At 39.1% G+C, this 14,099-nt stretch overlaps 1 protein-coding gene across 1 annotated transcript in view; it reads right to left on the reverse strand.

Moving 5' to 3' along the window:
* Window positions 1–14,099, reverse strand: part of LOC111862481 (low-density lipoprotein receptor-related protein 2) — a 340,196-nt gene that overhangs the window by 30,597 nt on the left and 295,500 nt on the right. The window contains exons 30-40 of the mRNA XM_023847942.2: window positions 13,747–13,972; window positions 12,610–12,831; window positions 11,349–11,667; window positions 9,768–9,969; window positions 7,978–8,430; window positions 6,121–6,428; window positions 5,226–5,436; window positions 3,242–3,502; window positions 2,445–2,628; window positions 1,419–1,600; window positions 953–1,176 (exon numbers count right to left, since the gene is read on the reverse strand). Coding sequence (XP_023703710.1) covers window positions 953–1,176; window positions 1,419–1,600; window positions 2,445–2,628; window positions 3,242–3,502; window positions 5,226–5,436; window positions 6,121–6,428; window positions 7,978–8,430; window positions 9,768–9,969; window positions 11,349–11,667; window positions 12,610–12,831; window positions 13,747–13,972 — 2,792 coding nt within the window. The remainder of the gene's footprint in view (window positions 1–952; window positions 1,177–1,418; window positions 1,601–2,444; window positions 2,629–3,241; window positions 3,503–5,225; window positions 5,437–6,120; window positions 6,429–7,977; window positions 8,431–9,767; window positions 9,970–11,348; window positions 11,668–12,609; window positions 12,832–13,746; window positions 13,973–14,099) is intronic.

Consider the following 14,099-nt stretch of genomic DNA (forward strand, 5'->3'; position numbering starts at 1 on the left):
GTGTTTTGCGTAGATAAAAGCAGGACGGTGGATGATGTCCAGAAACATAATATTTGCAGTACCATCGTCACAGACTTTCAGATCTTATTCCTCTAGCCTGTTCAAGCTGTTTACCAACCAAAACTTCATATGCATTCTCCTCATCTACTCCAACCCATTGTGACAGCCAGCACAGTTCTGACAATACACTAATTAGGCTCTGACTAGATAACTGTGGTTTGATTCTTGGCAGAGATAATAGCATTTCTTGTCTCCACAACAACCAGATTGGGCTCTTGGTCCCACCCAGCCTCCTATCCCATGGGAACTGCAGGCTCCTTCTCAAGGGTAAACCTCCTACAGCATAAAGGTATCCAGTCGCTTCAAACTAGTGCTGACTGTAAAAATGCTTGGACATATACTTCAACTTCCATACATGAATTCATGGTATTGTGCTTAATTAAGCATAGGAACAATTTTATCCTCTATCCTGAGGTCAACACAAATCAATAGTTCCTGCTTTAAAATGTAAAGTTATCCCTGTAACAGGCCATGGAGGCCCATACAGTTGTGAGATGTTAAAGCTCCCAGATTTTCTAGACAATCAGCTCACAGATGGTGGTGAGGTTGTCAGCCTCACGTGCCAGCCTCCTTTTACCTCTAGGAAGATTCCTGGTACTCATTTCTGTTAGAGGCTGAGTCCAACCCAGGGCCATAGTGCGGCTGGAAGGATTAGGTTAACTTAAAAATGCAATCTCCTCATCAGGAATCAAACCAGTGACCTTCCAGCTTGTAGCATAGTGCCTCAACCAACTATGCTATCATGTGCCCCCAGGACTTACTATATAATATAAGAAATCAGCCATTTACGTCATCTCTTGTAGGACCAAATATTGCCCTCAAAAATTCTTCCCAAAGACTTGTAATTTATATTTCTCCTCCAAAGTAGTTCAAAGAAACTGTGTCACCCAACCTGAAACTGTTCTGTGGGCATGTGCGCTGAGCACAATGCAGTGCATCCTCATCGCTGTTGTCACCACAGTCATTGTCTCCATCACAGAGCCAGTACGGCTCGACACAGATATTCGTCTTCTCGCATTTCAGATGGTTTACTGGGCAAGTTGTGTTGCGTGGACAGCGATCATGAGTCTCGTCTGAAGTCACATTGTCCTTGCAGTCATTCACACCATTGCAAACCTGAAATTATGAAGATACATTTGAATGCTGAAAATGGAGCAAATATTAATCCTTTGGTCCATGAAGTAGTAGATTGCAAGACACTTCGGAGCCAGGTTTCCTTCAAATTGGTTTCTAACTTCTATAACTTCAATCAAACATGACTATTAATTGAACTCTGTCCATCATCTTGAATTTAACAAATTCTAAGTACAACAGGTTAATTAATAAAAGTCAGAACTTTTGTAAGACATCATACTCACCTGTGACATGGGTATACACCGATGGTTGTCACACGTGAACTCTTCTTTAGCGCATGCTGGATAGTTACAATCCAACTCATCTGAACCATCTCGACAGTCATTTTCGTGATCACATTTCCATGATCGGAATATGCATCGACCATTTGCACACCTGAACTCATTAGGGCTGCAAGAATGGAATGCTGTAAACAAATCACAAAAAAGAACAAGTAAAGAGTGTTCTTCAATCTAAGAGGAACCAATCACACTAGAAAATTAATTACCTTGGCAATGAGAGAGATGAATGTCACACCAATGATAATACCTTGCACTGAACTATACAATTATGATACTGATATACTTATGGACAAAAGTAGACATTGATAGACTAACAGCAGCTGAGATGAGATTTCTGTAAAGTACAGAAGGGAAACTGGGAGAAATAAGAGTAAGGAATTAAGGAAATAAAGAGAATTTAGGGACAAATATAGCAGAAGATAAATGAAGAACAGAATAACATGATATGGGAATATCGGAAGAATAAATGACAAAAGAATGCCAAAGAAGGTTTAGCATATGAAACAGACAGAAAAACATTTATGAGGAGGAGAGAGTTCACAGTGAGAACAATGGATTAAGGAACATGCCATACCTAAGGAAGAATATGGGAGAAAACTGAGGAGCATTTGGAAGACAAAACATATATGGCAAAGCTTTCTTGTTAGGCAACCCACATTAAAGTGCATATGTGATGCAAAGAAGTATGAAATGTGTCTACACGTATATTACACTGAGGCCATAGAAAGAAGTCCCATGTATGGTAGGGGTCACAGCATGCTTACTGTTACATTCCCCTCCAGCCTCCTCTGGCCTATATCAAACAGCTCAAACCATTTCTTTCTAGTGAAGGTGGACAGAGTGGCTACATGACTTGCACTGTATCATTAGCAGCTGCTCTGAATAATCTGTCAGTCATAGAGATTGACAACAGATCCATGCAAACAACTGTATACTCTGAACATCTGAACATCTACACAGCACACTTACTGCAGTACTGTTCATCTTCATCGCTGTTGTCTCCGCAGTCATCGTCCCCATCGCATGCCCACATCCGAGAGATACACTTGCCATTGCGGCAGAAGAATTTGTTGTTTTCACAGGTCAGGTTCTTGGCCACGCACATTCGGTTCTCATTTACCAATTTCATACTATCATTACATTTACACTCAGCCTGTGGGAACACAACACCAAAAGAACTTGCACTTAGTTCATAACAAGAAATTTTCTGTGTATTCACATTAAAATAACAAACACTTTCATTTATTTAGGTTAAAGTCCTTATATAAGGACACACACTAGTACAGTCAGTTGAGGCACTATGCTACAAGCCAGAAGGTCACCAGTTTGATATCCGATGAGGCCACTGAATTTTTCAATTAACGTAACCCTTCCAGCCGCACTATGGCCCTGGGGTCGACTCAGCCTCTAACAGAAATGAGTACCAGGAATCTTCCTGGGAGTACATGGCGGCTAGCGCGAAGGGCTGACAACCTCACCACCGTCTGTGAGCTGACTGTCTAGAAAATGTTGGAGCCTTGATGTCTCACAACCCCAAGGACCTCCACAGCCTGTTACAGAGATAGCTTTACCTTTTTCCAAACAGAACAACCTATGACACTAGTTGGTATCATAACCTAGACTTAATTTTCTCTGCCCCAGAAATCTAAAATGTCAGCCAAAGCCATATGTATTTTAGCCATATATACTCAGTAGTGTAACACCACAGACAATACAACCCTCTTCACATGGCTTTAGTTCACAGAACGTGCACAACATTGACTTACTGTGCCGTTAGGTCCTGGATGACAAGATTGTGCACAACCTCCATTGTTGATGTGACATGGATTAACTTGACATTTCTGGCGTGAGCTTGAGAAAACGTGAATGTCCCTTGGAGAGTCTTCTAAACGTTTCACCATCTCTATCATGTTGGCACCTGTGTGTTTTTCAGCTCGGTACACTCCACGCAGTTGCAAGTCTGTCCAGTACATGTAGTTACCATAGACAGTAATTGCAAATGGGTAGATGGTTGCAGAAACCAGAACCTAAGTGAAAATAGAAAAGTGAAATATGTAATATAGGACTAAACATGGAGGAACATAACCGACGGCTTTCTTATGCACCACCAAGTGGAAAAGAGACTTCACTTAAATCTGTTATTTGTAAAATCATGATTTCAACATGAAGCCTATATCAGAGGCAGGAAATTATTTTTGCTTTGGGCATAAACTGGGCTATTTTGAAGTGATCAAAGGCCAGAATGCCTTAAAAAAAGAATTCAGTACTTCAAGAAGCATTAAATAGTTGGCAATTAATTATCCTGAATGACCATAATTTATAGATATATCAAAATATATAAAAGTAACGCTGTTAATAACGGACTGGGACATGAGATCCTGAACTCTGCTTGCTGCTCTCATGAATTACATCCAGTCTGACCCCATCTCATTTCCTCTCTTTCTCAGTTCTAAGTATAAGAAATTACAGCAGTAAATATTTTATTAGAATCCCTAAAGCTTGAAGTTCCACCAAAATCTTGATTTTCTTGCAAGTACAGTACATTCCCTTCACTATGTATGAGAAAGTAAAGATTAATAAGAGGCTATATTGTCAACCTTTCCATTCAATTTGACAAGAAATGCTTTCCTGGGGCTACCTCCATCAGTCAGATACACAGAGGCACTAACATCAAGCCCTACCACTCTGATATCATTTGTTCCCCAAAGGCTGCAACAACCTTGAGACAATCATGGCACACTGAGGGTACCATAGGACTGTTGTAAGGGAAATACAATTGAAGCACAAATGAGCTTGAATATCTGAGAGGGTTAATGTTGTCAGAACAATGCTGTGGGCTGTAACTTTCCAAACCATGGACTAAATCTTGTTTACTCATTTCTTAACCTTTCCAGTGTTAGTCCTGCTGAGTTCTGAGATGGATGGAAACCTTACCTTGCCATACATCTAAGATGGACATTACGAAACAGAATCCTTCAATCATTTCAGAAGTCCACCTTTCTCTTTCCACTGATTGATACCCCAATATTTCTTTTTTTAGTCAGACCTCATCCTGTCAATGAGTTCTTTCTGGGTTCATCTGTACTGCTTCACATATTCTCTTATTTCTTGAACCTGTACTTCTTTCATAATTTCTTCAACTCTTTTACAGTCTGAAGTGTGCTCCTCACAGCCTTCTTCATGAAGTCCAGATATGCTGATATTAACCTCACCTAACACATTCTTCTCACTGGCCATGATTCACCAGCATAAGATAATGTTGGTCTAGCAATGTCTCATGTAGTTATGTTCATTGGTTCATGGAACTGAGCCCTTCTTGAGAAACTGCAAATTGTGAAGCTACTCAAGAATTTCCCAGCATTCTATGAACCCAAAGGTTTCATTACCATGTTCACAAGATCCATACACTGGTCCCTATCCTGAGCCAGATCAATCCAGTCCATATCATCACATCCTATTTCTCCAAGATCCATTTTAATACTGTTCACCCACCTACATCTTCATCTTCCTACTGGTCTCTTTCCTTCCAACATTTCCACCAATATCCTATTTGTGTTACATGCCCTGCCCATCTCGTCCTCATCATTCTAATTATACTTGGTTACTTGATGCTATGTTACTAGTTAAACTAAACTGTAAACATTACACAGAACATGTACTTAGTATGCCTAACAATGTGTGGACAGCATATACACATGTTAACACTCTGCTGAATCTAATACTGTTCAGTTCTGAACTGTGTCTGCTCACCTCTCTGTTAGTTCCATTCATTGTGGCTCTCTCAATCTTCTCCCTCACAGCATCTGTCCAGTAGAGCATCCTGTCTTCATAGTCAATGGCCAGACCACTTGGTTGTGACAGATCTTTATCCACAATAGCCTTCTTCAGAGAACCAGCCATTGTTGTTCTGAATATTCGACCCGACGTTCCAAAACGGCCCCAGTCTGTGTAGTATAGTGACCTACGATGCAAGCCATACATCACCATTTGTTACTCATGTACAAACTGACTCCTAAATTCTTAGGATTGTTAAATTTCGATTAGCTGGTATTCTAAAGAACAAAACGTTTCAGATTCTTGATCTACTGTCATCCTTGTGTGAAAGGATGAGAGACACCTACTCTCTTGGATCCATTAGAAAGAGTTAACCTCAATCACTGGACCCTACTGAACAGACTAACTCCTGAAGAATGGGCAAAATCACTGGAAGAAGGAAATACAAAGGAAAGGTGGAATTTGAGGCTATTTAGTCTCAGATACTGACATAATCATTAACTAAATCAATAAATAAACAAATATCCATCCATTTTAATATTACTGTCCAATGCATATCTATATCACTCACTCACTCATGAAGCTGAGCCCTTCTTGAGAAGCTGCCAAATGTGCAGCATTTCTAAATATGCACGTCTACACATCCAAATTCAGTTATATCAGCTAGAATTCTATAAATATTCCTTACCTGCATCTTGCATGCTACATGTACCAAATAAGGTAGTATAAAATGTCTCTCTTTAATAAATTTATTTTGTTTAACACAGAAGTATCTTATCTAATCCCAGGAACCATCACACCCCTACCATCAGATTACACAGAAAACTATCACACACAGTGTAAAATCCACTCTGACACACCAGCAACTCACCCATTGCATGGGTCCACCACAATGGCCCTGGGACGCTCAACTCGAGCAATCATAACTAGATCTGTTCCATCCATGTTCATGGCATAGATACTGTTGTTGGATGAATCTGTCCAATACACTTTCTTTTGTGTCCAGTCATATGCAATTCCTTCAGGGTTTATACCGCGATTGATAATATTCTGCATATTACTGGCACTGGGTTCTGTGCTGGACATCCAAGCAATGCGTGCCCACGGCCTGATCTGGGTGAAGAGCAGCTTATGATCTGCATAATCAAAGTCTACGCCAACAACATTTGTCAGATTCCCCTATAAAGAAAGGAAAAAAAAGTTACAGCAGTTTTGAGGTCTTGACAGTTGTGACTGTTCAAGAGTGTGGTTTTATAGGTTACAGGACTGCAAGCAGAGACCACCATTTTGGAGGAATATGCTACCTCCATCTTCAGGGTTGAAGTATGTAGAATACAATTGGGTTATATAGGCAGGTTATGAGTTTGCCAATCATATCCACAGAAGGGGGTAATAATGTGGTCCTAAAAGGGGCCACTTTCCTGTTCACTGTTCTTATTTACCCAGACCAGGTTCTACCTCTTCTCCCCCTCCTGTGGATCTGAGTAACCACTTTCTTTATAACCCAACTGATTCCTCACCATACCTACTTCAACCCTGAAGATGAAAGAAGTATGTTCCTCTGAAACACCAGTGTCCACTTATAAGACTATACAATATCACAGGTTAAAAAACTACAAGCTGAAAAACAATGACAATGCAATGGAAAGAACTAGCTCCATGACACAAGATGACTGGTAGGTTAGATTGGTTTCTAGTGCCTCCAGATAAGGTCTGTTTGACCCTTCTTGTCTCTGCCTGCCAAGGTATGGGTGTACAATTCATTTCTGGAATCAGTCACTCACAAGTCAGATAATATTAACCCCTGTGATAGGCTGATCATGAGAACAGCAGTCAGCAGGGGGAATTACAGCTAAATGTATGCTCCAAACCATGGGGCAGCCCAATATTCTTCACATTTTCACAACTTTCTCTACCTTTAAAAGAGGTAAAGGTTTCAGTACATAAGCACACAGATTTGATTTGGGATCAAACTCAGAACTCTTTGAATAAGAATCTGATGTTGTGTTCTGACACCACCAGTTGTCCTGACACATGGACTTTCAGACTCTATTTCTCTAATATCCACTTCAGATTATTTACTGCCCTAAGTCCTTCAAAATGAATATCTGTCATTTATTCCCTTCATCACGATTATTCAACTATTAATCCCTTTATGTAGGAACATCTCCAGTTTATGTCTTAACCTCATAATATAGGAACCTTGTTTCCATTTAACACCAAAGAGTCAGAAAATTATTTCTGTATTTGAAGAACATCAATAAAGTCAGCATTCAATTTATAAGTTGGGATAACTACATAAAGAGGCCAGGTATGGGATGGATGACGGATTTTATTCTGATAAAAAAAATTTCCTTCTTCAACACCACATTCAGATTGAGCCTGGGGCCCACCAGCCTCCTACAATATTATTCTAGGAGACAGAGAGACCAAAATGTAATGATACCCGCAATTTTCAGCTCATGCTGACTGAAGACTATGTGAGTTTCACCCCTTCTTCCTATACTTCTTCAAGGCACTGTGGTTAGATACTTTATTTTCATTTTGGTGCTTAACTGATAATCAGAATGACAGTTCCGTAAAGTAATTAAATAACTTGTTACTTACCATACAATAGAGAGAGCAAAAAGCTTGTAAAAAATTAATCAAGCATGTACAACTTAAAAATACAGGATTTCAAAATGGAGGCACAAGAAAAAGTAAAAGCATGAAGAACATATATACTTACCACTGGTTTGAAGGGCAAATTTGTAGAATGTGGGTCAAGACTGATTGCTCGGATCTCAGTGCGAGTTGAAAACACAAGGAACTCTGACACAGAGTCACACTTCCGTCCGTCCCCACCACTTAATGTAACAGTCAGCTCACCAGTCGCACAAGCACAGCGATATTGTGTCTTCTCGATCGTGGCTGGCTCTAATGGGAAGGAGAAGCATAGCTGGTCACATCCGCCATTCCCCAACCTCAGACATGGGTTATGTTCATCCATCGGTTGATTTGCCACATCAAAGATGGCAATATCTCGAAGTCGAGGTAAGTTTGTGCGCACTGAAGTTGGAAGAGAAGTGTTGCCAGCCAATTTTGAAGCTTTGAATACTGAAGCCAGGTTACGATCCACCCAGTACACATCACCCTTGTGCACAGCGACACCCATTGGATTTGGCAAGTTGCGGCGGATCACCTGAAACATTTATTATTATAAAAATATAAGTTACTCCACCTGGGAAGACTCAATACTTCAGACATACAGAGATAAAAAGTAAGGGGGAAAACATAACAGGAATATACAGAATTGTATTCACACATGAGATTTGAAGCTATTGAAAGATAAGTAGATTAAATATTTTACATATTTTTAGACTGAAAATTTTAGAATAACCATGAGTCACATATTTTTCTCCAAAAAGTGAGCAAATATTTCTATAACAAATGAAAAATATGGTGGAAAATATAGAAAAAAATCCCATTACATTGAAAAGTTACACCAAAATCTCTATTTACAGGACACTGCAATCTAAAGGACACCTCATTAGCATGGGGTTTAACCAGCAATCCCACTCATGGAAGGGACCTAACAAAAAAGAAGAAACAGCCTCACATGTTGTGAGGATATAGCATACTTAAGAACTTCTCTCAGCTGAGATTTTATACAACCCGGTGTTGCAGTATGGCACTACACATCGTTTGAAGAGTAGATTGTTGGGGTGCTGAACAGCAGATCACTGATTCCCATGGTGCACGGACTGGTTAAGGCCAACACCTTACCCATTAATTCATAAATACAAATTTGGTTAGAGCAATTATGTGATTATGCATATAGAAGAAGGACTAGGAATAGCCTGTGACACTTATCATCCTACAAACAATACAATCTACAATGGAACATCCATCTAACACTCCTCAATTTCAGCTTTTCCTTCATTTAGCATTAAAGTTCAATGACCAAAAGCCAATAACCTATGGTGATATATCGACCTATTGCTAGGCAACAACTTAGTATACATGTTCCACCAAACACAACAACAGGAGCTGCGTTCTCTGTGGGCCATGCTACAATGTGTTGCTATGTAACACAACAATACTTGACAAGAGAAGACAGTGTTCTCTATGGTGTCCAACCCAAGGACTGGAGATCTTAACTCTTCCACGAGAATAAATATTTCATTAATAAACTTCATTACAAATAATGAAGAACATTTTCGGACCAGTGCAGATGTACAAAGTGTTTAACACAACACAAAAGCACTATCTTCATAAACTGAATGCTAACCTTTCATGCTTTCAGAAAAAGGGCATATTGTGCTGAGACCAAGATTTTCAGTGATCTACTACACAGGCCTACAAAAAAAAATTTTTTTTTTGNTTTTGATCCAGGGAAGGGAATGTAATGTAATGTAATGTAATGTAATGTAATATTACTAATACTGAACTTGTCACTTCTTCATCTGATAGTTCTCTGAAGGAGATACTTTTTTCAGCAATTACAGTAATTCAAATTAGTTAGAAAAGTATTTATACCTGTCTATTTCCACCATTGAAGGCCACCTTCTGGATCATATCCAGCTTAGAATCAACCCAGTATACTTCATGTGTCAACATATCAACAGTTAAATCACGTGGGTTGCTGATTCCAGAAGTCACCATTGGCTGCCAGCCTGTGCCATCCAAGAATGCTTTTCCTATCCTTGGATACTGGCCATAATCAATCCAGTATAGGTACCTGAAAATAAAGGTTTCAGCTGTTTTATTCATGACAGTATTCCAGTCAAAATGTCCATAATACAATTAGCTGTACACTACAATGAGAACTTGATGTTCTAGGAGAGGTTACATTGCCCACTCCCCTCCAATCATTTTAATGTATATGATGACCCTAACAGGAACCATAAATTAATAATAAAACAATTTAATCAACCTACTTCTGACAATCGTTTCAATTAGTACAGATGCCAATTGTTAAATTTGTCCAATATAACATCAAAGATTCACATCACAGGTTTGTTTGTAATTTATTAATATATATTATGTGATTCATATAGAATGTGTAGGTCCACTTATGATACATCTCCATACAGAATTTCACGTTCAAAGCTGTAATGGTTCATTACTTACTGCTAGAAACTGGAAAGCTACATACAGATTCAGTAAGACATGAATCCTATTTATTGTCCAGCAGTTTACAGAAGGGCACTTCGCATCTTACATGCTGTCAGAAAGTTACCAGACTGTTATTGTTTAAGTGCCTCAATGAAAGAACATGAGAGGGGAGGCCAAGGTCACAATTCCACAATCGTATTGTATCAGTCTGCCATGTGACACTGCACTGTGAACATGCACTGTTTTTATACAAATGCTTTTTTGACTTTGTGTTTTGTTTCGTCTGCAATGGATGGCAAAATCGATCAACATGTCTACATCAAGTTTTGTGTGAAGCTCAGTAAATCCACTATCCCTGAAATACTTAATGTGGCTTTTCGAGAACATTCTTTAAGCCAGACAGCGCTTTTTGAATGGCATTCACGTTTCAAGGCTGGTTGAGTGTCAGCTGGACATAACGAACGTTCAGGGTGACCAAGCACCAGCAAAACGAAAGAATTCATCCATGAAGACCATCGCCAAACAACCCATGAGCTAGCAGACATTGCTGGTATCAATTATTGACTTTTATTGTGACATTCTGAGATGCATGAGAGAAAACGTGCGGCGAAAAATAATGAACTTTGGCGCAACCACAACTGGCTTCATCATGACAACGTGCCCACCCATATGTCCCTAAAAACCATGGAGTTTGCCACTAACAACAAGATGGTTATCATTCTCCATCCTCCCTACTCGCTGGATTTCTTCACCGGCTGGCACCAAGAGAGTTAACAAAACTGAATATATTTCACCAATCTACCACCATACATAATTTCAAGATTTGATAAAAATGGCATTAAAAGTCATTAGAAGTCAAAAGCCACTAGAAGTCTCAGAACTGGGTATGGCCAAAGATTTCAGTGTTTGGGCAATAGAAGACAGTGTTCACTTTAGACTGCAATCAACAATTATGTTTTATAAGTGCATATTTACAATGTTTAGTGTTTTTATGTTATGTACCTCTTAACAGGGTTGACAGCAAGTTCTCGTGGTGCATCTGTAGTTGTCTTAACAAGCACCATCCTATTGGAGCCATCAAGCCAACACACCTCAAGGTAGTTTTCATGAGGAAACACATTGGTAAAATACAGGTTGCCTGCAATCCAGTCAATTGTGATGCCACGAATCCCATTTGATCCAATTCCATCCTTAATTATTGGCTGGAGTTCAGTACCATTTGGTCTGATGCGGAAAATGCCGTTCCATATTCCTCGGTTAAACTCGACCCAATAGATCCAATTTTGTGCATAATGGACATCAACATGGAGGATGTGGTGACCTGAAAAGAGATACTGATGGCTATTACCATATTACTTCACACATAAGACACACATTTTCACATTTTTCCTGTTGAAAAACTGAGCTGTCTTAAATTTGCATAACAATTCACCAGTTTGCAAACTGTCCATGGGGTAGCCTGGAAAAAACTTAATGTAAACACATTTGAAGTGAGTCATCAAGCCACATCCTCCCCCCCCCCCAACTGTGAGTCAAGAGGCTACAAGATCATGCTATTTCAACTGCAGAGCTTAAAATACATAAATAGTGAAACTCGAAACATGAGCTTCACAACGAAAGCCAAAAGGTTTACAAGGTAGGTGGTCAAATTTGACCCAGAATATTATCTGTTTCTGCTAAACGATTACATGAATTGGTATCATTTTTTTGCACGTTTCTTTCATATCTCTCTCCTGCAACCATTAACCATACCTGTGAGCATGAAGTAACATACCACACAAGATGGTGTCCATAGCAGTTAGTAAGATGGTGGAACATTGTAATCAATTGCTTGGTGAAAGAAGGCTCAAAATCAGCTGACGTTCACTGAGGATATTAGGAACAGCTTAGGGATGATACACTTCCACAACACAGGTGTATGAATTACCACATTAAAGGGTAGCCAGTAAAATAATAATCTATGCCCCCCTGCACCCATGGCTTTACAGCCAATAACATGAACATTAATAAAATCAAGAAGCTTATTTTGTAGAACAGCTGCCTTTGTATGTGTGAAATCTTTTAACAAGTGAATGTCAGCATTTGTAATCCAGAGACAATATTTAACGTGGGCATTCACTTCAAAAAGTGAGCACAAGATGGGTTCCAAAGATGCTGGGTCAATCATGACAACCCTCATATTTGAGAAGACTTGTCAGTTATACTATTTGCTTTATGGCAAAGCTGTGGCTTATTTTTCTGCACACACTGGAGATTCTCATACCTGGACCTGTGATGGGCACCATTGCTTCTGCAGAGTCCTTGAGGCTGTAGCCACGGGTGATGTCCAACTGTGAAACCACAGCAAATGTTTTGTAGGCAGTGCAGCTAACTTCATTCTCCTTCTTGTAGCCAATAGAACAGCTGCATACACGTGTACTACCCTCATGAGGTATGCACAGCTGTTCACAGCCACCATTGTTGTTCATGCATGGATGATTTGTACCTGGTAGCAGGTAAACAACAAAAAATTAATGAAAAAATAATACAGACTCTCCAACACCACATTAATCTCTAATTACTATACAACTGACATTATACCAAGTAAAAGAATAAACATACAACATGTGTAAAGACCTGAGAATGACCATATAGTAGTTAAAACATGTTGTGTTATGAAACAGCAACTTAGATTCCAGCATATGACAATGAACTTGTTATTAATTAATAAATAAAAATTACACTAAACTAGAAATATCTTGAACACATCACTCTTATATTATTTTTTCATTTCAAATTTATCTAGCAATATGCAATTATCAGGTCAGTAACTTTTAACAAACNGTACCAGGTAAAAGAAAAAACATACAACATGTGTAAAGACCTGAGAATGACCATATATTAGTTAAAACATGTTGTGTTATGAAACAGCAACTTATATTCTAGTATATGACAATGAACTTGTTATTAATTAATAAATAAAAACTACACTAAACTAGAAATATCTTGAACACATCGCTCTTATATTATTTTTTCATTTCAAGTTTATCTAGCAATATGCAATTATCAGGTCAGTAACTTTTAACAAACACAGACTACATGGCATGTAACAAGACATTATGATACCGTTCAGTCCCATTTGTGTGTGGAGGGGCCTGGTCTGGGCCAGTAGGAACAGTGAACAGCAACACAGTCTTCTTCAGAAACACTATATAAACCAGGGCCTGTATCATATAATTGATCCCTCATCCTATGTACTTCAACCTTGAAGAGTCTGACACTATGTTTCTCCAAATCATTAATATCCACTGCATAGTGTCACAATCCAGGAAACCATAACCAGAACAATCACAGCTAAGGAAATTTCAAAACTTATGTACTCATTTACTGTATCTATGGGTTTATATATCTCAAAACTCACTTGGTCTCTTCCTGAAAATTGTGAAGGTCTTCAGATCTGCCTCGTTGTCTATGAGTAACTTGGGATTATCTCCCTTAGGCAAATCAACTCTCTCAATCTTTTCATATGATGGATCCAAGTAATAGAGTCGGCTGTCCAGTACCCCAAGTGCCTTGGGATATGCGATGTTGCTGGTTTCAGATAGCAGTGTGTTCACATTACCTCCATTCACATCCATCACTTTGATCTGTAACAGGGACCCTCTAAAAATCCTTTGATCTCTCTTAATAAGTAAGCAAACCTCTTTGTTTCAGAACCAGTCACTATCAAAGCTCAGCTACTTTTTAGGCATTCTGACAGGAACATATAGGAGT

This window comes from Cryptotermes secundus, unplaced genomic scaffold (assembly GCF_002891405.2).
Source record: "Cryptotermes secundus unplaced genomic scaffold, Csec_1.0 scaffold816, whole genome shotgun sequence".
NCBI lineage: Eukaryota > Metazoa > Arthropoda > Insecta > Blattodea > Kalotermitidae > Cryptotermes > Cryptotermes secundus.